General features: G+C 39.4%; 1 protein-coding gene across 1 annotated transcript in view; it reads left to right on the top strand.

Annotated features, from left to right (window-relative positions):
• Nucleotides 1–4,903: 4,903 nt before the first annotated feature.
• The window catches only part of LOC124555394 (protein anon-73B1), a 33,040-nt gene continuing 10,206 nt past the window's right edge, over nt 4,904–27,737 (top strand). The window contains exon 1 of the mRNA XM_047129290.1: nt 4,904–5,219. Coding sequence (XP_046985246.1) covers nt 5,091–5,219 — 129 coding nt within the window. The 5' untranslated portion in view covers nt 4,904–5,090. The remainder of the gene's footprint in view (nt 5,220–27,737) is intronic.

Here is a 27,737-nt window from a genome sequence, read left to right as displayed (position 1 = left end):
CGCTGGGAGTCCTCTTTCAGGGCTTTTGGCTCCCTGGTGCAAGTCTTTTTATTTGCAGTCACTTTGGTGACTTGCTTGTCAATGACAATGAAATGATGATACCAACAACAGCCATCTCTGTCTTTAACATTGAATGACATGGTGGCATGTGTGTATGATGGACAGTGGTGGCTTGCAGAGCTTGAAAGAATAAGTTAGGAAAACAATGATGTTTCTGTGCATTTTTACCACCCTGCTAGCCCGAGAACATCATTCAAGAAATCTACTACTGACAAAGTTTGGATACCAATGAAAAATGTTTTAAGGAAACTTTCAGTGCTTGTACTTACCACAGCAACTGGGAGGTCTTATTCTATATCACAGAAGCTGTCTGAAGAAATAAAGTGTTCTTAACATTCACCACCAGGTTTAAGAACAGTCACATATCAAAGGTTGTTAATTGAAAATGTTTATTTTAAGTATGTCAAAATAATATAAATGTTAATTTCAGTGATATTTCCACTTTTTGTATATAATTCGGTACCTTACTTCAATAATAGCTGATTATATCTCGCCAATATCACACAAGAATAGGCAACGCCATAAGATCAGTTGTAGTGTAATGTGAATTATCGCCTCATTTTCAAAAATTCATATCTTTGTTCACAGTTAGATATCGATGTTGAAATTTTTACAGTACGTTGCTATCATATAGATGTACAAACTGTGCAAAAATAATATTTTTATATTCAGTACCACCTGGAATAACTAACCCCAAACCTTACAAAAAATGAAAATTTTCAAATTTCATATACATAAAAAATTAAGGAAACATTACTGAGTGTTCTTGCTCTATATGAGGCTAGTAGTATATGATATATAACTACAGGAAAAAATATACTTTCATAAATCACTCCTTGTTTGTTATTTTTGGGCCTAAAAAGTGGATTTTTGAAAATTTAGATACCAAACTTTGGAGGTAATTTTGAATGATTATTTTTGAGTTTAGGGTATTTTGTGTAAAGACTCTACTAAAACCAATCATGTCAATTGCAATGTTGTAACTTAACCCAGTGCAGAGATATTCAAATTTTCACTAATGTCTCCAGACTGAAAAATCGTCCCCCACCTACAAATAAAAATGACCGCCATTCAGTAAAGGTGGAAGATAAATTATTTTAAAAAAGTGTTTTGAAATTCTCAAATATAGAGCAATCACAAATTATAATATTTAAAAATGGTCAAGCAACCATCACTGGACCACTTCGTATGGATTTACTGATCGTGCAGAACATGCCTCAAATTCTGCAGCCAGTGCTGGAACGACTGTTTGTCCTCTGGTCAACAGCTCAAAAGATTTTGGGCTGCATTTTACACTGGTATTCCTACAAGGTTCAGAATGTGCACCAAATGAAGCCCCTAAGATATGCCTTTGCCCTTCGTTTCTTGGCATGCATGGAAATGGATAACATGTGGCCAGGAAACATTATTTGGAGGGATGAGTCACATTTTCCTCTGCACAGTGCCATGAATACACAGAACTGTTGCATATGGGATTCTACTCCACCACTTGCTGCGCAGGAACATCCACTGTATTCAGCTTACAGGACTGTCTACTGTGGTTTCACAAGATCCGTTGATCTCAGTCCATTTTTCTTCGAGAAGATGGCACCTCACTGTCCTGTTAGATGGACATTATACGGACTGACTGGCGCAACAAATGATTCCAATTGAGCAAGAACACCACACCACTATTTTCATGCAAGATGGAGCGACGCCACATGTACATTAAAAGGTGAAGAATTTGCTTTAAGAAATTTTCAGTAACGACCACATCATCTCCAGAAAATTTCAAAATTTTTGCTGTCCAGATCCCCTGACCTAAATCCATGTGACTTCTTGTTGTGGGACATCTGAAAGTTAATGTCTATTAGGGATGTATGTGGATCTGAAGGATAGCATACAAAGATAAATCACTGGATATGCTGTGAGCAACTGTGACCATTCCGTATTACGGATGCATCATGTTGCTGAATAGTGGGACCATATTGAACACATGTTTTAGCTTGTGACCATATCCTACACAACGTGTTTCATCGTTCTTCTCCTTTTCCTGCACTCACACCACTTTCTGATTGTTTACAGTACCATATTTTCACCTGGTGTCAGAAAGTGGAGCAATTTTTTTTCAGTATAGTCCATGAGCACACTGATTAATGAACATGCCCATGATATTTCATTATCCTGTGATGTATACAGCCCACACTGTAGCACTTGAAACACTATCAGTTTAATTATAATCATCCATTACATTTCTGGTATTTTGGTTCAGTCTTGTTGACATCCGCGATACAGTATTGGATGGGGTAAATTATTCAGTTTTTGTTTTTGTTTACAGGCGTTGATTTTGGTATTCTGTGGACTCTTGATACTGCTTACAAATCTGTGAGTGAACAGCTTGATTTAAAAGCATTGTGGGTATATTTTTTGTTTTGTACACTATTTTCTTTCACATCCGTTTTTCATACTTTCTGATATTTAATGGAGGCCTTCAAAAATTTCATTGAAATAAGAGGATGGTAATAAAGCACACTTGTGTACCTACTGTTGCATTTTTAGTATTTGCAAAGAAGAGTGCTCTAGTCGCTAAGCAGACTCATCTACATCTCCATTCGTGCTTTGAATATCACTGTGAAATGCAAGGCACTCAGTAGTGAGAAGCAATACCATTCACAGCCAAAATACTCATTCATGACAAGATGTAATATAGTTGAATATTAGTTCTGTCAAAAGCTGCTTATATGAAGCTGTCCATTAAACTCGAGGATTGTATTGAAAATGGATGCAAAAAAAGAAAAGAATAAAAGCAATACACTTAAGTAGTAACAAATATTAAGCCCACACAAACCTCTGCGACGAAGCCAACTTCTGTTTCATATTAAGCAAAAACAAATATACACTCATTTACTACGCCCAGTATCAAAAACAAGATGATTATGGATCGATAAACTTGCAGCACCGCAAGTGGCCTGTCAGCGAAACAAGGTCGTGTTGCTGGCAGTCCCTATAAAGGTGCGTCCATATAATGCCTATTTTGTCTTCAACTTCGCGCATGAGCATAACTTTCCAGTACCGCAACTATGCACGCACATTTGTGCATGCGTAATTTCCTGGAAATAGAGACCATGCATTAGACGCATTGCTACCCCCTTCGTCGGAAATCTTTGCACTTTTTAGCAGACAGTGGTGTAGTATATAGTGTGTTGAGGTTATGCTGTAAGGCGATTTATGTGCAATAATATCTGTTGACACGGTAAGCACGCACAAGTTTATAGATGATTACAGACAAAGAAAAAGCCATGTCTCATGCAGCTTCTGAAGATTATTTGAATAAAAATTCGAGTTGTGTTGCCCTGAGTGTCACGTATTAGATTGTCTTCGATCATATTTCTGCAAACAATAAGATTCCGTAAGTTTCGAAGTAGGAAAACTGAGAAGAATAACCTAAAATTTATGAAAATAGCATATGAAAGCTGCAGACGAATATTCGCGATATGGCACAACAACTGAAGAGCCTGGCATCTGAACAAAAGAAGTGATGAGGAATGTGTAGCTCCTCAACAAACTACTAAAAATGCAAATGGAGCGCACTGATGATGCAAAAAAATACGAAATGTGAAACACAACCACCGTTCTAGTGAATTCGGGCATCTACAAAATTCCAAAATTTGTCGAATCCTTTTTAGCTAATCTATATATCATATTTCATGATTAAATATAAATGACACATTGAAACAAAATTAACCTTCACATAACGTTAAGAACCTTCCTATTTCTCAGTTTCAGGAATGATCACTTTTATTTATTAATGTTCCATTAATCCAGTATTCGAGAGAACTGTTACGATAAGTCGTAATTGTACATGAGAGCAGTACTTACAGATGCTAACAGGTACAAATTGTAACGTTGTATAGGAACAAAATATGCTAATAATTTCAAGCTTAGGCATTTCATACAGTGAAAAGAGCTGTGATACAATCAAATAATAAACTACAATTATTCCACATTGCGAGTTACAAATTTGGTAGAACTGAAATGTTTTGTCTTAGAATAAGGACTAAATAATTCAAACGAGTACGTAAACCGCCAGTTACCAGGTAACAAAATTTGATTGTCAGCCTTATCGCTGCATCTTCCCAAGCAGAAACTCCAAAATTACGTCGTGACCTCTCTCTGAAATTTGCAGACAAAACGTTGTCATCAATTTGTAGTTCTCATTCATCTGTTGTTTATACGTTTATGTACTTACAGGCGCTTTTGCGTTTTCTTTTTTTTTTTTTTTTTTTGTCGTGTTACACCACAATAAACACAGCACACGCTCCCAAGCAAAGAAGAAGATTCGTAGCAGACTGCTTACGCAATGAGGCAGCGTGTGGATACGAGAACGCCCGTGCGTACACACTTTCCTTTCGCAAGTTTTTGTGCATGCCCTTTTATTCCCATGCTTCCGCGATTTTGTACGAAGAAAGGGGCATCGTGTAGATATACGTTAAGTATTTCATCCCCGTGGGTTAAGTTATCTTGAGTTTATACTCCGATAAAGAGTTATTCTGATTCGGTACAGTGTATTTTCCGTGCTATTCCAAGAATATATGTTTGTATTTACACAAAATTATATCATTAACTGCTCTTATGGGCCAGAAGATGGGTATTAAATAAATAACAAATAAAAATGTGTGGTAAAATCTAAGATTGATGATGGTAAATTAGTGCCAGTGTCGTGCGTAAGCGGAGACTCTTCTGTCATGAAAACAGAATTCGTTCCTTAGTTTGTGCAAAGATGTAAAGAATACTAGAATACTGCCTCTTTGAGTTTACGCAGTACCTTCGACCAAAGCCACTAAGTGGTATGTCCTGTATCTAGTGTCTTTGAGTTGTTAGTAACTTGCCGATTGTGTTTGACAGAAGTGACGCGCGTTTGTTTTTCTTTAAATCGGCAGTTGCAGTGTTAAGTTGCTCGTCGTAGTACGGTGCGTTCCTAGAGTATTTCGCCAATACGAATAACCCGTTGCGCATTACGTAAGTAGCGTAAACGAAGGAAACAGAGCGTCATGACAGAAGATATTGTAGATTCTGTGATTAGATATGGGCTATATTTCGGTGCAGTGTTTCAGTTAGTATGCATTGCTGCTGCTGTTATTATGCCTGACAGTACGGGGGATACAAATTCGGTATTGAAGGTAAGATCATAATGATAAGTTATGAAATTAATGATTTTTCGGGAGTAGGATCTCTTCATCGCCGAATAATCACAAGCTTCTGTTGTCTTCTTGTCCGAACTGTTTATCGTCCACATTTCACTTCGACAGAGCGCTCCACTCCATACATATACGTTCAGAAAAGTCTTTGTAACTCTTAAATACGTACTAAATGTTAACATGTTTATCATTTCAGTATATCTTCTTCTGCCCATTGTCAGTCTGCATTTTATATCATATCCCCTTCGGCTATCATCAGTTATTTTGCTGCCCAAATAACAAAACTCTCGCGCTACGTTTAGTGCACGGTTACTGTTATCCTCCTTTCAAGACGCTGACCGTCGGGAATTGTGTAAAACACTCACTCCCTTCTCATCTATTGCTTCCCTTCAACTCTTGTAACTGCTGCAAGGTTTCTGTACACGTTTATAAATAGCCTTTCGCACCTTTTATTTTAATCCTGCGACCTTTGTAATTTCACAAAGTATTCCAGTCAACATTGCCAAAAGCTTACTCTGTCTACGAATGCTGTAAAATTAGGTTTGCCTGTCCTTAATGTATCACCTCATGTGTTCCTGCATTTATGAGGAATCCAAACTGATCTTCCCCAAGGTCAGTCTCTACCAGTTTTTTCCATTCTTCTGTAAAGAATTCATAGTTCTATAATATTCACACCTGTCAGCACCTTCATTGTTTGGAATTGTAATTATTATATTTTTCTTGAAGTTTGAAGGTATTTCACCTCCCTCATACATCCTGCGCGTCACCTAGAATAGTATTGTCATGGCTGCCTCTCCCAGAGATATCAGTAGTTCTGTGGGAATATCATCTACTCCAGGGACCCAGTTTCAACGTAGGTCTTTCAATGCTCTGTCCAATTTTTCTTGCAGTACCATATCTGTGGAAGGCTCTTCACTCCTACATAATAGTTGGAACCTACATCAGCCTTAACGCCTGCTTAGTGTAGTCAAGTATTAGTCACCATCTAAAATTTTACTCCCCCCCCCCCCCCTCTCCAAGGAGAAGAAAGAAGAAAGAAAAAAATTCCTCCTGTCCTCAGGAAGTATCATATATCATACCAATCAGTTCTTTTAGTCAAGTTGTTTTCCCCCCTCTGTTTCTATTGTGTACTTACTATTTGTCCAATCCACCCATATGCTCTTCGGTAGTTTTGTGCAGCACCTCATTTCAGTTCTCCTTTTGTCTGAACTGTGTATTGTCCACATGTTAGTTTTATATGAACCTACACACCAGATAAATACTTCCAGAAGAGCCTTCCTAACACATTTAACGTGAAGAAAATATTTTTTTTTCATTGGAATGATTTTCATGCTATTGTCAGTCTGCACTTCATATTCCCTCTATTTTGGTCAAAGTCAGTTTTTTTTTTCCCCTGTTCAAACAACAAAACTTGTCTACTGCTTTTAGTGCATCATATCCGAACTGTATTCCATCACTCTTTTTGTTTGGTCTTCTTCTTAATCTGTTTCCATGGCACTAACCATTCAACTGATCTTCAGTCCTTTACCGCCTGTGAAAGAGTTACATAGTGTCATTGGCAAACATCAGAGATTTAATAACAGTGATAATAAGCTACAACCCTATCGCCCAGTTTTCTACTCCCATTCATATCCTTCAATTCATATAACTGAATTATGGTGTATGAGCATGTGGATGCAGATCACCTTTCACTCCTTATACTTTCTCTCTGCTGCAGTCATAATGTCAAATGGTGTATTCCAGTTGCCATGTGTCCAGGACAAATCATCCAGTCAACAATGACAAAAGTATCTCTACATCTATAAATATGAGTTTTCCTTTTAATATAATCCATTATGGAGTCGATGTAGCAGTTGTCGTTATACTGGTTATCACTGTTAGCATTCAACCGCGATTCTTATACATATATTTTAACAACGCGTTTCAAGAGACAATGCTCTCATCATCAGGTTGTAAAGTCTATGTCATGAAATTAAACAGACTAAAAAGACAAAATACCAACACAAATAGTCAGTGGCCGTCCCATAGCTACCAGATATGCTGTCGCACTGCGCCGGCTTGGGAGCTGTTTTGGACTGACGTGCCTAGGTGTTGTGGCATGGTTACAGCCGTGTCCTTGACGGTAACGCTATGCTATTGGGCGCCTGATTTCCTTATTGCATTGGTCTGCCATCGTTAGCCTCTCGCAACTCCGTCAGTGACATTCTACAAGTTTAAAGTTGCATACCTGCCCTAAAATAATTCTAAAAACCCGCTAAAAAATCTCATTTTTTAAAAATTATCTTGTGCATTTAGAATATTGCTTTGTTTCTTTTCATGGATAGCTATCTCGAATTCCTCTCGTAAATAAAGTTTCCTCCCTTTCTTTTCTACATGCAATATTTCTACGTTGTCTTCTATGCTATTAAGGGGATGGCCTGTTTCATATGTATGGTTCGCAACAGCTGATTTGTCATAATTTCCTAACCTGAACGCATCTTTATGTTCTTTATACCGGATCGTGAATGATCTTCCTGTCTGCCCTATATATTTTGCGTCACAAGTTCTGCACTGAATCTGTTAAACTCCCGATCTTTCAGACTTATTTTTCTTCTCGCCAATATCATGCTTAAGGTTATACCTCACTAGGTTATTAGTCTGAAAAGCTATTTTGATATCGTATGGATTAAAAATATTTGCTATCTTTTGTGAGAATTTTCCGTAGTATGGCATCGTGATAATTTTCACTTTCTCTCCATCAGGTTTATTCTTTTTGTGCTTATTACTTTTCCGTAACAGTTTTTTAACCATATTTATTCTGTAACCATTATTCATTGCTATTCTCTTAACGGTATTAATTTCAGTTTCCCTATCTCTTTCACTCATAGGTATATTGACTGCCCTATGCACGAGACTACGGAAAGCAAACGACACCACCTACAACTCTGAAAATTGGAACTAAAACTCCGAAAATTCAAAAAATCCAAGTACCCCGTATTCACAGCATGAATTAAGACACTGTCGACCTGCCATAAATATACAGCAGACAAAACATCGCTATTACTATAGGATAAAATCGAAACAAAAATTACTTACCAATAAAAGCCAGCTACCTTAATTCAAAACCATGTTAGCTTGAGGACAACCAAAACTCAAGTGAACCAATACCACACGTCAGACTCAGCACGTCCACATCCATCACCATAGGGCACTATCAAATATGACATGACATCTAAAAACACAACCAATCCAAAAACACCACACCATAGTGGCGTCTCACACCACAAAACCATTATGTCATGGGTCAAAGCAGACAGGTGGAATGGAATGCTTCTGTTGACCCAGAGCCACGAACAGGGTTGCCCAAGGTTCAATCTTAGCTCTACTATTGTTCCTCGTATATTTAAATTATCTTCTGCCTAGCGTACAACAAGCAGAGTTAGTTCTTTTTGCACATGGCAGTAGTACTGCAATTAATTGAAGCCCGCACGTGCAACCCCCCCCCCCCAAATCCCTCCCACACACACACACACACACACACACACACACACACACACACACACACACACACACACATATACATTCATTTTGGAACCCCTAAAACAACTTAATTCAGTCACATTTGCACTTGGAATCTTGCAAATTGTGGAGAGACAAATCAGTATGTTGGCTTATTTTGCACATTTTCATGTACGGGAGTAACTCATCTTTAAAAAAGTAATTCTTCGTTGCTTAAAAATGTGCAGTATGGATAATAAGTGGTGCTCACCCATGATCATCTTGTAGACATCTGTTTAAGGGCATTATGACTACTAATTCACAGTATATTTATGCCATCATGAAGTTTGTTGCAAATAATCCACTATAGTTCAAAAGGAACAATGATGTATGTGGTTACAGTACCAGGTAGAGAAAGACTTTCATTATTCCATGTCAAGTTTGTCTTTAGCACAAATAGGGGTGCACAATGCTGCAACAAAAAATTTTGATAACGTACCTGGTGGCATAAAATGTCTGCAGATAGCAAAGTAAAATTTGAACACAAACTAAAAGAGTTTCTCCTTGACAACCCTTCCTATTCTGTAATTTCTATTACTGTAATGTGTGAAAGGTGGGTGGGCAGGAATTAGTAACTCACGTCTTTATATTAAAAAGTAGTTGGCAGGAATTTGTTGTTTGAACATAAAATGACTCCTTCCACATCGTCATTTGTTATGCAAATGATCCAGGGAACATGAAACTAACCAACTGCAAAGCTACACTCAAGACAAATACCTTCAGAAAAAAACTACCTAACACTTAAATTATTTGATGTTAACAAACTTGTCTTCTTTAGGAAGGCTTCTCTTGCTGCTGCCAGTCTATATTTTATATACTCCCTTCATTGGCCATCATCAGTTATTTTACTGCCCAAATAGCCAAACCCATGTATTTCTTTTGGTGTCTTGTTTCCTTATCTAATGCCCTCAGCATCATTCCATTACTCATTTTATTTTTGCTGATGTTCATCTTATATCCTCTTTCCAGGACACTGTCCATTCCATTCAGCTGCTCTTCAAAGTCATTTGCTCTCTCTGACAGAAATACAATGTCACTGGCAAACCTCAAAGTTTTTGTTTCTTTTCCCTGATCTTTAATTCCTACTCCAGTTTTCTGTAGCTTCCTATACTGCTTACTCAGTATAGAGATTGAATATCATCAGGAATGGGCTAAAGCTGTCTCACTCCCTTCTTGACTACTGCTTGCCTTTAACTTGACAAAACCAAAAGCTGTGAGTCTACTCATTTGCTTTGGCCTGTGATTTCTTCAATATGGCAGACACCCTATTTTAGGCATACACAATATGGTGACCATTACGGCACTCATGACATCCTTGAACAGCGATAAATAACACATGAAATATTTAATTCCAGCAATAGAATGAAACTAATGGGACAACCATGGAAAGTAGGGGGTTTTGGATTGGGGCAAACTAAATGTATAATAATTAGACCACTCAAATCCAAAGGTATTGTAAATTTCACTGGGCACATATGGAGGTAAAACAAACCCCGCAGTACCTAAAACCAACATTCAGATCATAAAATCAATGATTGATCGAAGCCTTTGCTTACCATGTCTGTCTAAAACAGTCCATGGTACAACAAACCAAAACCCACTCATATAGCTAATAAGACACATAACATAACCAATTATGGTGAACCAGTAGCTGTCATACCTACCAACACAGTTACCAAATGTTAACAAGAAAAATGCTGAAATTCATGAAAACTTGCATCATCGCTAATTTTGATGTACAAAAATAACTATAAACAAAACACACATACTGCATATATTACAATAAAAAAAAAAAACTACAAAACATACTTATGCCCTATCCATGAGTACCAGAAAAATAGAATTTCAAATACAAACGGTGTCCATCAGTCACATTATGCAAAATCACTCACTGACACAAACTCTTCCAGTAACAACCTGACACACTCAGCTCACAATGTCAAATGACTCACTAACATAACTAGGAAACAACTTCAAAACATAAATGTTGAACACAAGAGTCCAACAAATACAACAGCACACAATATGTGAACATGAGCTGACTCGAAAACACCCCACTACCATGTTGTCACACAACACAGTTACGTCACAGGTCAGAGAAAATGGCTGGAATTGCAACTTATTGGATGAAAATTTATCTCTTACAACTGCAATAAGTTTTTTTTTTTTTTTTTTTTTTTTTTACAGTTTGGAGATAACCTTCGGTTTCCTGTATTTTGTCTCTGGTACTTCGTCACCCCTATTTGATTTTCTGTTTATAATCCTGTACGCTCCTTGCCAGAAGTCCTGTTCATCCTGCCATGAGACTGCAGTAATTCCCACAATACCTGACTTCCACATATCCATTTCCTTTTTGAAATTTTCTTATCTACCTACCTGTTAAGGGGCCGGCAGCTCTTGTGTTGTGTGCGAATGTTGGCAATTCATTGATGTGGGCCGTAGCCAATTGAGTGATCTAATGATTTCTTTTGGCAGAAGATTCTGACATGTCTTCCGTCCAATACAATCAGATGACCTGTAAAATATGTTACAATAATAATAAATACAGTACATTATGTTATACTGATTACTTTTTTTTGTATTGATAGGGGCAGAATACTTTTTACTAATCTGGTTACTATGAATTTTAAGGTTTCTTACTGATTTTTGTATTTCCTTTGTGCCAAGTAAGACTGACCTGTGACAAACCCTTAAGCCTAGGATCCACTGGAATGTGACAGTTTGGTTGTGACTTAGGGAAGCTCAAAAATAAGATTGCCATAATAGATTGATGTTCAGTGTAGCGTGAGGCGTGTGTTCATCATTGCAGTAGGGTAACCTACTTATGTCTTTCTGATTTTACCAATAATTCCATCAACCTTAGCTAACAAAATAACAGCTATCTTTATTTAGGAAATAATAAACGAGAATCTCATTTGCTAGCTGCATCTCACTCAAGATTCTTCATGTTAATTTCTCATGATTCATTGTGTGAACTGTTACCAACAACAATGTGCAACAGAAAAGCCCTTGATGCCATTAGTGTTCTTATACAATTAAGGGATCTAACAATCAGTAGCATAATAATTTATTTGTCCAATGATCATTTTATTAGATTTCTCAGTTTAATACAAGGAAAAACATGTCATATATATACAGACACACAAATGTAAATGCATGTTTGTGATGAGGTAGGACAGGCAGTCTGCCATGGCCTTGGTGAATGAACCATCCCAACATTTATCTGAAGTGATTTAGGAAAACCTAAATCAGTGGCCAGATGGAGCATGAGGTCCCTGGAGGCCATTGCCTTGTATACTTCTCGAAATACTTACATCAGTGAAGAATAATTATATCTCCATACACACCGAACACACTTGCAGATGTTGGAAAAATGGCCATACCGTACCTCTATTAAATCTCCCTCAGGGTGGGTGAGATGTGCAACTGTTAGATGGTGAAGATCTGGGGTGATTGTTTTGTAAAAACAGCATAGAAGGTGACACGGGTGTTTTAATTATTACTTTATTTATGCATAATTTTTTATTTAGCCCTGCTCTGAGTTCTCTAAGTGATCTTTGAATAGTATGTATTATTTGACTGCATTTTAACATAAATGTATGTTAGTCGCTCTTTCATCTCATTGAGAAAATTACTAAGTTTTAGACCATCATAGAAAATACTTTTTAAAGTTTTCATTTGTTTTTCCTTGTTAAGTATGATTACAAACTGGCCTTTATTCTCTGATCATGTATATAACAAATTGATGCACATATTATGTTTCTCTTCATGTATTAGTGAGGTTCAGTAAGGATACCCACACTATTTTTAGCTATTACTGTTATGGCCCAATTTTATAGTTACAAAATTATGTTTGTTACATACATCTGATCCTCAGAAAAAATTGCTATAGATAATAATTTAATATACATAGGAGTAGTATATCATCATAAGGCGCAATAGCTGTTACACACTGATTAGTGGACTTCTAAGGGCATGACATTTTCTTTGCTTGTGTCTTTGCTTGTTCCTTGTCAATAGACAATAAATATTCATCTGTAAGAACTGTGTTTTTTGGGTATTGTGACAACGGATTTTCATCTTTAAGCTGAAGTTCATGCTATATGTTGTTATGTTAATTGTCAATTTAATACATACTGCCCAATTGTAAACATTCCTTGTCTCCTCAGCTAGAAGTTCCCAAGTTCTACCAAGGATGTTAATGTTGCTAATTAAGTTTGTATGACAGCCACAAGTTGTGATGAATACTCTTTGCCTGGAAGTCACTCAGTTTAACAAGAACAGTGACAGAAACTGTGGAATTTACAGTTCAAAGTAGTTGACTGATTTCATTGCCAATGTCATATTAATCAGCCAACTACTTCGAGCTGTAAATTCCACTTTATGACAATACACTTGTTAAATTGAATGAAATCAGTCAATAAAGAATATTAATTGTGACTTGTGGCTGTTCTACAAACAATTTCAAGAGCCACTGTTCTCCCTGCAAGAAATGCCTATTTTTGTATAATTTTGCTCTCACCAACAAATATCTCCATGCCACACATTGCCAAAAAAAAAAAAAAAAAAAAAAAGAGAGAGAGAGAGAGAGAGAGAGAGAGAGAGAGAGAGAGAGAGAGAGAGAGAGAGAGAAAGAAAAGGTAGGGTGATAGTAGCATACCTTTTGCACCCTAATTTCTAGGCATGACTGAACCGTTCATTTCCTTACATACCTTGGACTTTGCCATGGTGGGATGGCTTGTGTACCTCAATGATAGCTATAAGATAGGAGCAACTGCGACAGAGTAGTAGCTGCTGAGAGGACAGACAAATGTGTGATCCCTGAAGAGGTAGTCGCCTTATCAGTAGCTTCAGAGCCAACAGTTTGGCTGACAGACTGATCTGGCTATATAAATTCAACCAACATGGCCTAGCTATGCTGATACTGTGAACAGCTGAAAGCAAGGGGAAAATATAGCTGGAATCTTTCCTGGAGACATGTAGCGTTGCTGTATGGTTAAATCCTCTTCGGTAAAATATTCTGGATGTAAAATAGTCCCCTGTTCCTATCTCTGGCAAGGGACTACCCGGAAGGATGTCATCAGGACAAGCAAAACTGACAATCTATGGGATGGAGTGTGGAATGCTGTCTTAACCAGACAATCAGTGTGCAAAATACAAAAAAGGAAGTGGATAGTTTGAAGTAGGGTAAAATAGGGATTAGTGAAGGTGGATGGCAGGATGAACAGGACTTGTGGTCAGGTGAGTACTGGCTGGCCAATTGTTTAACTCCTCATACAGAAATGGAACATTCATGTGACAAAGAGGGACTTAAGTCGTTGTTGTTGTTGTTATTGTGGTCTTCAGTCCTGAGACTGGTTTGATGCAGCTCTCCATGCTACTCTATCCTGTGCAAGCTTCTTCATCTCCCAGTACCTACTGCAACCTACATCCTTCTGAATCTGCTTAGTGTATTCATCTCTTGGTCTTCCTCTATGATTTTTACCCTCCACGCTGCCCTCCAATGCTAAATTTGTGATCCCTTGATGCCTCAAAACATGTCCTACCGACCAATCCCTTCTTCTAGTCAAGTTGTGCCACAAACTTCTCTTCTCCCCAATCCTATTCAATACCTCCTCATTAGTTACGTGATCTAGCCACCTTATCTTCAGCACTCTTCTGTAGCACCACATTTCGAAAGCTTCTATTCTCTTCTTGTCCAAACTAGTTATCGTCCATGTTTCACTTCCATACATGGCTACACTCCATACAAATACTTTCAGAAACGACTTCCTGACACTTAAGTCTATACTCGATGTTAACAAATTTCTCTTCTTCAGAAACGATTTCCTTGCCATTGCCAGTCTACATTTTATATCCTCTCTACTTCGACCATCATCTGTTATTTTACTCCCTAAATAGCAAAACTCCTTCACTACTTTAAGTGTCTCATTCCCTAATCTAATTCCCTCAGCATCACCCGATTTAATTTGACTACATTCCATTATTCTCGTTTTGCTTTTGTTGATGTTCATCTTATATCCTTCTTTCAAGACACTGTCCATTCCGTTCAACTGCTCTTCCAAGTCCTTTGCTGTCTCTGACAGAATTACAATGTCATCGGCGAACCTCAAAGTTTTTACTTCTTCTCCATGAATTTTAATACCTACTCCGAATTTTTCTTTTGTTTCCTTTACTGCTTGCTCGATATACAGATTGAATAACATCGGGGAGAGGCTACAACCCTGTCTCACTCCTTTCCCAACCACTGCTTCCCTTTCATGCCCCTCGACTCTTATAACTGCCATCTGGTTTCTGTACAAATTGTAAATAGCCTTTCGCTTCCTGTATTTTACCCCTGCCACCTTCAGAATTTGAAAGAGAGTATTCCAGTTAACATTATCAAAAGCTTTCTCTAAGTCTACAAATGCTAGAAACGTAGGTTTGCCTTTTCTTAATCTTTCTTCTAAGATAAGTCGTAAGGTTAGTATTGCCTCACGTGTTCCACCATTTCTACGGAATCCAAACTGATCTTCCCCGAGGTCCGCTTCTACCAGTTTTTCCATTCGTCTGTAAATAATTCGCGTTAGTATTTTGCAGCTGTGACTTATTAAACTGATAGTTCGGTAATTTTCACATCTGTCAACACCTGCTTTCTTTGGGATTGGAATTATTATATTCTTCTTGAAGTCTGAGGGTATTTCGCCTGTCTCATACATCTGGCTCACCAGATGGTAGAGTTTTGTCATGACTGGCTCTCCCAAGGCCGCCAGTAGTTCTAATGGAATGTTGTCTACTCCCGGGGCCTTGTTTCGACTCAGGTCTTTCAGTGCTCTGTCAAACTCTTCACGCAGTATCTTATCTCCCATTTCGTCTTCATCTACATCCTCTTCCATTTCCATAATATTGTCCTCAAGTACATCGCCCTTGTATAAACCCTCTATATACTCCTTCCACCTTTCTGCCTTCCCTTCTTTGCTTAGAACAGGGTTGCCATCTGAGTTCTTGATATTCATACAAGTGGTTCTCTTCTCTCCAAAGGTCTCTTTAATTTTCCTGTAGGCAGTATCTATCTTACCCCTAGTGAGACAAGCCTCTACATCCTTACATTTGTCCTTGGTATAACAATATGTTAAACAGAGTTCACTGAAAAATCCATTTGAAAGTGCTGTCTTGGTGAGGACTGGTATCAGGTCTTTACAAAATGAAATCTCTGTCTTCCTTTGAAGAAAGCTGAGCACCTTCAGAAGTTCACAAAGAATGGTACATCAATTTGTACTTTATACATTCATTCAGTGAACTGAATGATTTGCACTAAATATGCGAGCTAAAAGATAATGGGAAAACATGCTTTGTCTAAAATTCTGATGAGCCTGGGTTTGACAGTAGCCTAACTACATTAAGAGGTCAAGCCAGTGAATGGCATCTCTGCTGGATCAGGTTGGGAATCGACAACTGTTTTGGTCTGCGTTGCTGCAGATGACACTTATTTGGCACCATTGATCATATACAAGAGAGGTGCAATTCAAAGTTTGTGGACTTTGAGTAATAACTAACCAGGGACACTTCATACTGCTTCTACAAATTAGTAAAAGGAGGAGCCTAAGTTTTATCAGTAGTTCACTACATGTTTTATCTTTCACATTCAGAAATATCATATAAATCACCCATTACTCAGTAAGTATCGTTTATATATTTGATGGGAATGATAGCCATGTCAGTCTAAAATTAATGTAAATGGCTGTATAAAGCAACATTCATTTAGTGTGCTTGCTGAGTCATTACCTGACATACTACAACCTTCTGACAAATTTATGTTTGGCCCTGTTAAAACCGAAAAGAAAAAAAAATCTTAGACACACATTTTTGTGTTTGTGTACTGACAAGGAGTATGTTAAGTACCACCTCATTTTTAATGTTATTTGATAAATTCCTTTCAAAAATTGCTTATTTTGGAATTTTTGTTACATGTTGGTTGGGGAATTGTAAAAACTGGTATCAGTCAGGAAAGGAACAGTGTTGGTTTACAGTTACCTCTACTGGCAAATTCATACCCAGTCCACACTTTGAGATTGCAGTTTTTATTTATGAGGTAAATTTGAACACATGGAGTAAATATAAACTTACTATGTCAGACTCAATGGATTAATGAATCCAAGAGCAGAGTTCATATTTCAAACCTCTTATACATTAAAATTGCAAAAATACTCATTTAAATTTAGAAAATTATTAATTACTTGAAATCATAGTCGAAACTTAGTAAATCGTTTCCAGTTACCCCACCTGACCCTATCTGAGCTATCTTGGTCCTGAAGCTACCAACCAATACACACAATTTTGTTTTTTGTTTTTGTGTAATTCTTGATTAGCAAGTTGGATACATGCAGATGTACAGCTTGTGATCATTAAACTATGTGCGAGTGGAAACTTCATTACAAATTAAAACTGTGTGCTGTACCACAACTTGAACCCAGGATCTTTGCCCTTCATGGGCTCAAGTGCAACTCGCATTCCATCCTCACAACTTTACTTCAAGTACCTCAACACCTACCTTCAAAACTTCACAGAAGTTCTCCTGCAAAACTTACAGGACTAGCACTAGTGGAATAAAGGCTTTTGTAGAGACATGTTTTATCCAGAACCTGACATTGATTCCAGGCTGAACTTTCACTTTGCAGAGGAATGTGCACTGGTTAGAGTGCCGGTCCAGCATACTGTTTTAATCAGCAAGTAAGTTTCAAATCGCCATATACTCTGCTGCAGAGTGGAAATTCATTCTGGAACCGAGTGAGGTGGTGCAGTGGTTAGACACTGGACTCGCATTCGGGACGACGGTTCAATCCCGCTTCCGGCCATCCTGATTTAGGTTTTCTGTGATTTCCCTAAATCGCTCCAGGCAAATGCCAGGATGGTTCCTTTCAAAGGGCACGGCCGAGTTCCTTCCCTGTCCTTCCCTAATCCGATGAGACCGATGACCTCGCTGTCTGGTCTCCTTCCCCGAAACAACCAACCACCCATTCTGGAAATAATTCCTTCTGTGGCTGTGCCAGGTCTCTGCAATATCCTTCCTTCCAGGAGTACTAGTCCTCCAAGTTTCGCTAAAGTCCTGTGAAGTCTGGAAGGTAGGAGATGAGGTACTGGTGAAAGTAAAACTGTGAGGATAGGTAGTGAGTTGTCCGTGGGTTGCTCAATCAATGGAGTGCTTGCTTGCGAAAGGTAATAGTCTTGAATTAGTCCTGGTCTGGCACACAGTTCCAATCTTCCAGAAGTTTCATGTCAGTGCACACTTGGCTGGAGAATGAAAATTCATTCTATGTGCAAGTTTCCTTAGATTTCAAATGTTTCCACAGTGGCCTATGCTGTTAGGGCACACCCATCAACGATGACAGTCCATTCCTGAGAAAAGAGTATTTAGTTAGCATTTCAGCTACCTTCGGTACTGTTTGAGATTAATGATTTGCATGCTGACATCCTGTTTCACTCTGGTTAATTCCTCCTTCAGAATCAGCACACATCTTGTGCCAGCTATACTCAGTACATACTCAACAGACATGTAAACAGAACACTTACTCTTTGAACAGAACAGTAGTATTATATAGGACAGCTGCCAACAGCAAAAGTGAAAAATAGCTTTACAATTCGCTCTCGAAGTCTCTGTCAGCAGTGTCATATGGTTTTTATTTTTCAGTTAAGTTTTATAATTTTTCTTTATTATTGCTGAGGAATTTTCACTAAATTACTTGTGTTCTTGGACATAAATTATGAAATATAAATGTGAGGTCCAACAACTGAAGTTAACATTTATAGCATATCAGTACTATAGAAAATAATTGTACGTCATATTGTGTTAATGGCTAACTTACATAGCTTATCAGTAATACAGAAAATAATTGTACAGATGTCCTGGAACAGCACCTAACTTTATTATTTTTCTTTTTATCTTCTTGAGTACATAGGTACAAAGAGATATTCAATGGGACTTCAGAAAATAAGCTTCACATTATTATTTCAGGCTTTCAAGAGAGACAGAAGACACTATTTTTAAATGTAACAACTGGGTGGCTGCTTAAAAGTTTAACGGGATAGTAATTTGTGATACTCTTTCAGGTCTCCAACTGTAACATATTGTCATCTGGACACACTATTTCGGCAGTCCATCTGGCCGCCATCTTCAGGTGAGAAGGCTGTCGCACTAACTAGCCGGAACTGAAATGAAACATGCCGCAGCAACTCCTTTATACACCAACCATAGTTCCACTGCATGTGTGCAGACGTAACTGCCCCCTAGAGCAAGACACAACAGTGCTACGGTGGCGAAAGCAATACATCAATATCGAACACTATTGACAGCTTTTGATGACTGAAACAAAGACAGTTGTTTCTTAATGTCAAACAAAACAGGGTCCTAAATCTTACTTAAAGGATACCCCTTATCTCTGTTTATAATATTGACAGATCTGACAGTGTTCTTAAAAAACTTCAACCTGGTGCTGCAGTCCTGCAGAGATTGTACGGTGTGCCTAAGGTACACAAGCAAGAAGTTCCTCTTTGGCCTATTGTTAGCAATTTGGGCACTCCCACTTATAACTTAGCCAAGTATTAAGCGTCCATTCGCAGTCCCCATGTTGGAAAATGCGAACGCCATATTTCCAATTCTGTGGTTTTTATTCAGCATTTGAAGTCTTTTTGTCTCACTCTTATAGATTTGCTCGTTAGTTTTGATGTTGTGTCTCTGTTTACCAGAGTTCCTCTTGAAGATTCTTTGCAGTTAATTGGTGAAAAATTGGATGAAGAAACAACTAAGCTTTGTCACCATGTGTTGATGTCGACATACTTTTTATTTAATGACAAATACTTTGAACAAACTGAGGAAGTGGCTATGGCGAGTCCGTTACCCCCCATAGTTGCCAATTTGTTTATGGAAGATTTTGAGGACGTGGCATTGAAAACGGCGTTCTTAAAACAACCTGTTTCTGGAGATACATTGACGGTACGTTTATGGTATGACCACATGGGAGGGATGGCTTTGATCATTTTCTAGATCATTTTAATTGTCTGCATCCCAGTATTAAGTTCATGATGGAAGTTGAAAAGCATGGAAAACTTCCATTTTGACATGTCTTGGTGTACAGGAGGGATTATGGGACATTAGCACATAGTGTTTATTGTAAGCCCAGGTAGATGGACCGATACCTTCATGCATCAAGTTGTCATCCATCATACCAACGCAATGGGGCCCTACATACATTGGTAAACAGAGCTTACACCATCTCAGATGTAGATAGTCTGACACAAGAACTGGATCATCTAAAAGCTTTCTTCAAGCACAATGGCTATACTGACAATCAGATCCGTCGTGCTCTACAGATTGGACCTTCGTGGGAACCAACAGAAGACCCAAGCAAATTTGTGGCATTCCTACCTTTTGCAGCAAGCATATCTTCAAAAATAGGAAGATATTTAAAGCAATTTGATATTACATGTATTCTGTCAGCCAGCTAACACCAGAACTCTGGTGGGCTCAGTGAAGGATGATTTGGGTTTGAGAAAGCCCAGGGTCTACAAGATTTCCTGCCATTGCGGGAAAGCCTATATTGGACAAATGATTCGTACAGTCCAGGATCTCTGCATGGAGCATCATCACCACACGTGTTTATTTCATCCAGAGAAATCTGTAGTGATGGAACATTGTCTTACTGAAGGACATGAGATGATGTACAATGAGACACATGTGGTTGCCCCTGCGTCGCAGTATTGGAACTGTGTAGTGAAAGAAGCCATTGAAATCCAGCTATCTGACAGTATTATAAACAGAGATAAGGGGTATCCTTCACGTAAGAGTTGAGACCCTGGTTTGTTTGACATTAAGAAACAACGGTCTTTGTTTCAGTCATCAAAAGCTGTCAATAGTGTTTGATATCGATTTATTGTTTCCGCGCGCTTTCACCATTAGTGCGCTGTTGTGCCTTGCGCTAGAGGGCAGTTATGTTTGCGCAAGTGCGTAGGACTCATAGTCAGTGTATGAAGAAGCTGCTGCGGCATGTTTGATTTCAGTTCCGGCGAGTTAGTGCAATGGCCTTCTCACCTGAAGATGGTGGCCAGGTGGACTGCCGAAATAGTGTGTCTGGATGACAATATGTTCCCGCTGGAGTCCTGACAAATCACATAATCACTGGTTCTTTGTAAACAATGATTGGAAATGCTCTACTAATTGTTCAATTCCTCTAGAATAGAAATCCATTTCTTGGTCATGGAGCCAATCAAGAACTGCTGTGTGAATTCATTGTTGGAAAATTGTCCTAAATGGTAGATGACACTCCTTCCTGATGAGCGTCACCCACATCTGTGTAGCCTTGGTTAAATAGAGGTAGTTGGTACTATTTCACTATGGCTGGACGTGACATTGCATTTGATCCATATATTGCCAGAATTTCACATCCAGTCTGTGTACAGTTTAGGTTTCTGCCCATAAGAATTTTACAGTCCCAAGTACTTCACCTCTGGAGGATATTTCCAGTTGCTATGCCATTCAGCTCCATGTTGTGATGCAGCAGTTATCCATGCCACAGCAGAACTGTCTCTGCAATAAACCTAGAACATGTACCCACTTCTGACAATGTGCTACGCTTCTGGGAAGTTTCATGTCAGTGCACACTTTGCTGGAGAATGAAAATTCATTCTATGTGCAAGTTTCCTTAGATTTCAAATGTTTCCACAGTGGCCTATGCTGTTGGGGCACACCCATCAACGATGACAGTCCATTCCTGAGAAAAGAGTATTTAGTTAGCATTTCAGCTACCTTCGGTACTGTTTGAGATTAATGATTTGCATGCTGACATCCTGTTTCACTCTGGTCAATTCCTCCTTCAGTGGGATGATGTTGATGTGTAAGTTACTTTCGTAAGTCCTTATGTGTACCAAGTCAAATTATGCATGAAATTATGTTACAGGGATAAAAGGTTATCTACAACTTGTAAAAAGACCAAACTGCAATTATTAGAGTTGAATGACCTGAAAGGGAAGCAGTAATTACGAAGGGAGTGATGCAGACTTTTATCCTTTCCATAGTGTTATTCAATCTGTATATTGAACGAGCTGTAAAGGAAACCAAAAAGAAATTTTGAAAAAGGAATTAAACTTTGAGGTTTGTTGAAGATGGCCTAATTCAATCAGAGTTGCCAAAATATTTATAAGATCAGTGAAATGGACTTGGAGACTCTTGAAAAGAGATTGAGATGAACATTTGTGAGACGGAAAGCATGAGGACCCTTGTCAAAAATTTTGCGTTCTCAGTTACTGAGATTACTATGTTCAGCATTAAACCAATTAAGTTAGCCCAAAACTGAGAGAAATTAGTGAAACCTGTGCTGTTTCCATTTAGGAAAATATTGGTATTGTTATTCTATGTTGTGGCCAGCTGCAAACTAGCAACATCTGTAGGCATTTATAACTGTAATACAAAAAGTGAGCCTCTGTCTTGTTTGGAATTAGTGTATTCACAAAATGTTCTTTTATACAAAACTACTCTGAGCTGCTTAAAATACCTCTAAAAACTAGAAAATGCTATTTTGTGAAGCATTGCATACACATCTGTGAGATTTTGAAAAAGGGTCCCCTTGTTGAGCCAATGTTACTTTCCAATTATGACAAGAGGTCCGTTTTCAGGAGACTGACAAATGTAAATGGAATGAGGCTAACAATTCAAAGCCCCTCCCAGCCGCACCTCATGGTTTCACGTACAGAAGATGGTCAGTCCTTTGCTACGGTTAATCAGTTTAGTATTCAGAAGGGTGTTGCTGCAGTTGCCGGCCTTGTGAAATCTTGCTATCGTTTATGCAATGGTACTTTGCTTTTGGAAGCTGATCGTGATTCTCAAGCACAACAACTGCTTGCAGCTTCAGTCCTCTGCGGCTATCCTGTTCATGTCGTGGCCCATTGAATGCTGAAATCTTTCATGATGTTATTTACACTAGGCTGCTCGATGGTCTAACCAAGGGAGAAATACAAACCTGCCTCTCTGATCAGGGTGTCACTGCAGTCCATTGGGTGATGAAAAAGGTTGATGCACCCTGTGAGTACCCACATGCACTCTTTTTTTCTCATGTTCGATAGAGTAGTGCTTCCATCGAAGATCAAAGCAAGCTATGAAGTCATCACAGTCTGGCTGTAAATGGTGAACCCAATGTGCTGCTACCAATGTCACTGCTACAACCACACTCGAATCTCTTGTCGAAACCCAGCCAAATGTGTTACTTGTGGTAGAAATGCTCAAGGGCTTCCTCCATCTTCCTGTTATATAAATTGAAATGGCAACCGTGCATCCTCCTCTAGAGAATGTCCTGTGCATCTTGATGAGTGGTCCATCCAGATCTGGGGGAAAGAAAAAGTGCCCTACCCTGTCACTCACAAGTTGTTGGTTAGTCACAAGCACTGCATTTTACCATCTGGCACTTACAGAACCAGTTTTGCTACATCTCGCTTCACAAAGGACATGGCCATGCACGCTCGCGACCTCAAATTCAGCACCGCGGCTGTAAAATCGCCCAGTGTCATGGTAGCATCCCCTTCTCCTTCTCCACCAGCTGTGCAACACGCCACCAAATTATCGCCTCTCACTGTGAAATTATCTGCTACACAACCAGCATGTCAGACAGGATGGAAAGAATACTCTTGCAAAGACTTTTACTTTCCTCCAGGCAACAAACATCTGAATCTTCATCTACCAACCACAAAGGCTCCAAGAAATCAAACAAAGGCAAACGGTCTTCTCCTTCACTGACTCGGAGATCCTCTTGAACAGTGTCGCTGTGTTATACCGTTACCCAGCCAACAGCTGTGTCAACGGGCCAACCATTTTTCTGCTCTCATATCTACAGATTGATGGAGAGAGAATGCCAACATCTCTGTAGATCTCATGGAGCTGGATCCTTCGGCCTCTGTGCCTTGTAGCACAGTCTTCGAAGGCTGACATTTGGCAGCTGCTGAGGTGACACCCCTTCATTTTTTCCCTCCTCCCCTTTCCTTGTCATGACTGTACTCCAGTGGAAGGTTCGCGGCATTACATCCAATGGCTGCTCTTGGAATTGAAGGACCCACTTGTTCTCTGCCTCTAGGAAACAAAATTGCGTCCTTACAACTGCTTTGACTTCTCGCATGTCTTTCTGATCCATTTTGACCTTCCCTCTGAGGACGGCATTCCATCTCATGGGGGAGTCATGCTACTCATCCTGGAGGCTTTACTCCCCTCTGGCGACCTTCAATGAACAACATTTCACCAGTTGTGATGACCACGTAGAATACCTTGCAAACATTATCCTTAATGCTGCACAATGTTCCATCACTTGCATTTCCAAGGCCCTTGGTGGACTGAGGTGTGCAGCAACGCAGTTCATGCACAAAGACATGCTTTCCGTGTTTTTAACTGTCGTCTTGTGATGGTGGACTGCATTTGTTATAAACAGTTGCATGGACAATGTCATCGCATTCTTTGGGATAGCAAAAAAGCTAGCTGGATTTCATTTATTAGTTCTTTGAACAGTTGCACTTCCTCTTCTGTTGTGTAGGCCAGCCTCAAACGGCTCTCTGGGACCAACGTCCATTCTCCATTTTCCAGCCTGACCATAGCAGATGATGTCATATTGGACCGTATTGCTGTCTTCAACACCTTGAGCCACTATTATGCGGAGATTTCGAGCTTCACCCTCTATTACCCTGCCTTCCTCCATCGGAAACAAGTGGAGGCGGCTCAGGTGATACCCTTCTCCTCTCAGAATCGTGAATGTTACAATGCCACCTTTACTATGCGGAAACTAGATCATGCTCTCACTTCCTTCCAATCTTCCGCCCAAGGCTCGGACGATATTCACATTCAGATATTGCAACACCTTTCTCTTGCGGGCAAGCACTTTCTCCTTCATATGTACAGTTGCATCTGGGCAGACGGCACATTTCCCAGACACTGGTGTGAAGCCACTGTCATATCCATACCTAAGCCCAGTAAGGGAAAACTGCTTCCTTCTATCTACCACCCCATTTCTCTCACCAGTTGTGTTTGCAATGTGATGGAACATATGATTAATGCCAGGCTGCTATGGTGGCTCAAGTCTCGCAATCTACTAACCACTGCATAGTGTAGATTTCTAGCACACCATTCTGCAGTTGACTATCTCATCACTTTGTCCTCCCATGTAATGAATGGTTTTATGTGGAAATACCAGATTGTGGCTGTGTTTTTTGATTCTGAGAAAGCCTACACCACCTGCTGGAGGACTAGTATCCTCTGTACTCTCCACGTGTGGCGTTTCTGAGGCCACCTCCTCCTTTCCTTTAGGAATTTTTAACTGTCTTGTTGGACACCTTTATCCAGAAAAAGGTTTACCTGACATATCCAACTCCCTTTTCATTGACGATTTTGCGATCTATTGCTATTGGACTTGTCTCCTTGAGCGGCGTCTTCAATGATATCTCGATCATTACTCGTGGAGCGTCAACAATGGCTTTCAATTTTCCACTGACAAAACCGTTTGTACAGATTTCTGGTGGTGCAGTGGGTTTCTTCCACTGTCTTCACATCTTGGGCCTGTTGCTCTTCCGTTCATTGAAATTGTGAAATTCCTGGGGCTCACGCTCAATAGGAAACTTTCTTGGTCCTCCCAAGTGTCTTACCTGGCCGCCCGCTGTACTCAGTCCATCAGTGTCCTGTGTTTCCTCAGTGGTACTTCCTGGGGAATGGATCGAACTACCCTCCTCCATTTGTACTGGTCCCTTGTGTGTTTGAAACTAGACTATGGGTGTTTTGTTGTGCATCTGCGCATCTTACACTGTCTAAATACAGTCCACCATCGTGGTATCCGTTCGGCCAGTGGTGCCTTTTACACTAGCCCGGTTGAGATTATGTATGCAGAAGCTGCCAAACTATCTCTGTCGTACCGATGTAATGTTCTACTCAGTATGCCAAGCAACCCACCCTATGCCGCCTCCTTTGATGACTCCCATGACCTCCAGTATGGGACGCATCCCTCTCCTGTTACCTCCTGGAGTTTGCTTTCGGCTATTGCTCCAGCAGCTTAAATTCATGCTACTTGCTACTTTCCCATTGGTTGTGGATCTTTCACCACCTTGGCTTCATGCAGCGATCCCTGATCGCCTGAGACTTGATTCGCTTCCTAAGGACACTCCAGACTCACTCTATTGCTGTAAGTTTCTCAACCTTTGCACAGAACTTCACAACAGTACCTTTGTATATACTGATGGCTCTTAGACTGGCCGTGATGTTGGACGTGCATTCATCATTGGCACTGACCATTTTCGGTATCAGCTTCCAGAACACTGCTTAGTATTTACAGCGGAGCTCTTAATCACGTATCAGGCCACACAGTACATCTGGCGATACAGGCTTTTCAATTGTCATTTGCTCTGACTCTGTCAGTGCCCTTCAGAGCCTCTGTGTGAGGTATACAGTCCATCCCTTAGTGCAACAGGTTAAAGAAAGCTTTCACTTACTCACTCTTGATGGTGCCACTGTGATGTTTGTGTGGGTCCCTGGTGACATTGGTCTGATGGGAAATGAAGCTGCTGACACTGTTGCCAAGGCTGCAATCCTCCTACCTTGGCCTGCTAGTTCTTCCATTCCTTCCGATTATCTCTGTGTGTGGTGTCCCTTTGGCATCACCACTGGTCTTCCCCCTCATGGGAACAAGCTCTGGGGAATTAAGCCTCTCTCAGTGCCTTGGCCACCCTCCTCACAGCTCCCTCAACATGAGATCATTTTAGCTGGGCTGCATATTGGGCACTGTTATTTCATCCATTGCTATCTGTTTAGTGGTTATCTCCAACCACTTTGTGCTGATTGTCATCAGCCTTTGACAGTTCGCCATTTGCTGACTGAATGCCCTTTTTTAATCACTTACTTTGTAATTCGTGTTCGCCATCTGAGTTATCTGCCTTTCAGTGTGGGCTGTCGACCGCATTTTACTTTTTATTCTTCCTAGCAATATGGCGAAGGACATTTAATCTTAAGTACAGGTCCTCCGTTGTCACTCTGGCATATTTTATGAACCTTCCTCGAAGAGGAAGTCTCAGTTTTTAGCTATCTTGCCTTCCATGGGTTGGGCATAATATGTAGTTGCTTTTAACTCCTTTTTTTGTCTTAGTGTTCTATAGTTCTGACCTTAGTTGTTTTTGCATCCTAAAACAAAACAAAACAAAACAAACAGAAGACCAACATCAATACCTTCAACAATATTATTAACTCAGATTAGAGTGAAAAAACTTTCAAATTTATACAAGCGTGTACAGAATGAGGAAAATTATTATAGTACACACAAAAAAATGAAAATCGATATTTTAGACATTATCAAATGGTTTTGCTTGTACTGAAAATTGTACTTCTCCAATAAGAGGTCCCTTTTTGCTTTGCCTCACATTTACTAAAGTAGAAAAAAAGGGTAATGGACTATAGTAGAGAGTAAATCTGTTGATGCTGGAGGAATTAAATTAGGAACTGAGACACTAGAAGTAGCAGATCAGTTTTGTTATTTGAGCAGCAAAATAAGTGATGATGGCTGAAGTAGAGAAGATATAAAGTGGTGCAGACTGGCAGTAGCAAGAGAAGTTTTTCTGAAGAAGAAACATTTGTTGGTGTCAAATATAAATTAAAATGTTGAGATGTATTTTCTGAAAGTATTTGTCTGAAGGTTGTTGGTTTATACGATAGAATACAACTGCTGAGCACTGCATCAGCTTCATGAATTTTAGTGAAAATGTTAGTAAACACTCTTGAATGTGGTCCTCTTAGGTCAGGAAAAGATCCACCATATTCTATACAAGCAGCACCATCTCCATTACAATACCCATATACAAAGAACATATCACCATAGTCAGTGTTTGTAAATGTGTGCAGTATGTTAAACAGTGCAGTAAAATTGGCCGAAACTGACAGTAAATAAATAAACCCATACAGATGGATTACCAACACACAAAATG

The sequence above is a fragment of the Schistocerca americana genome, chromosome X (genome assembly GCF_021461395.2).
Source record: "Schistocerca americana isolate TAMUIC-IGC-003095 chromosome X, iqSchAmer2.1, whole genome shotgun sequence".
Lineage (NCBI taxonomy): Eukaryota > Metazoa > Arthropoda > Insecta > Orthoptera > Acrididae > Schistocerca > Schistocerca americana.
This window is presented reverse-complemented; position numbering and strand designations above follow the sequence as displayed.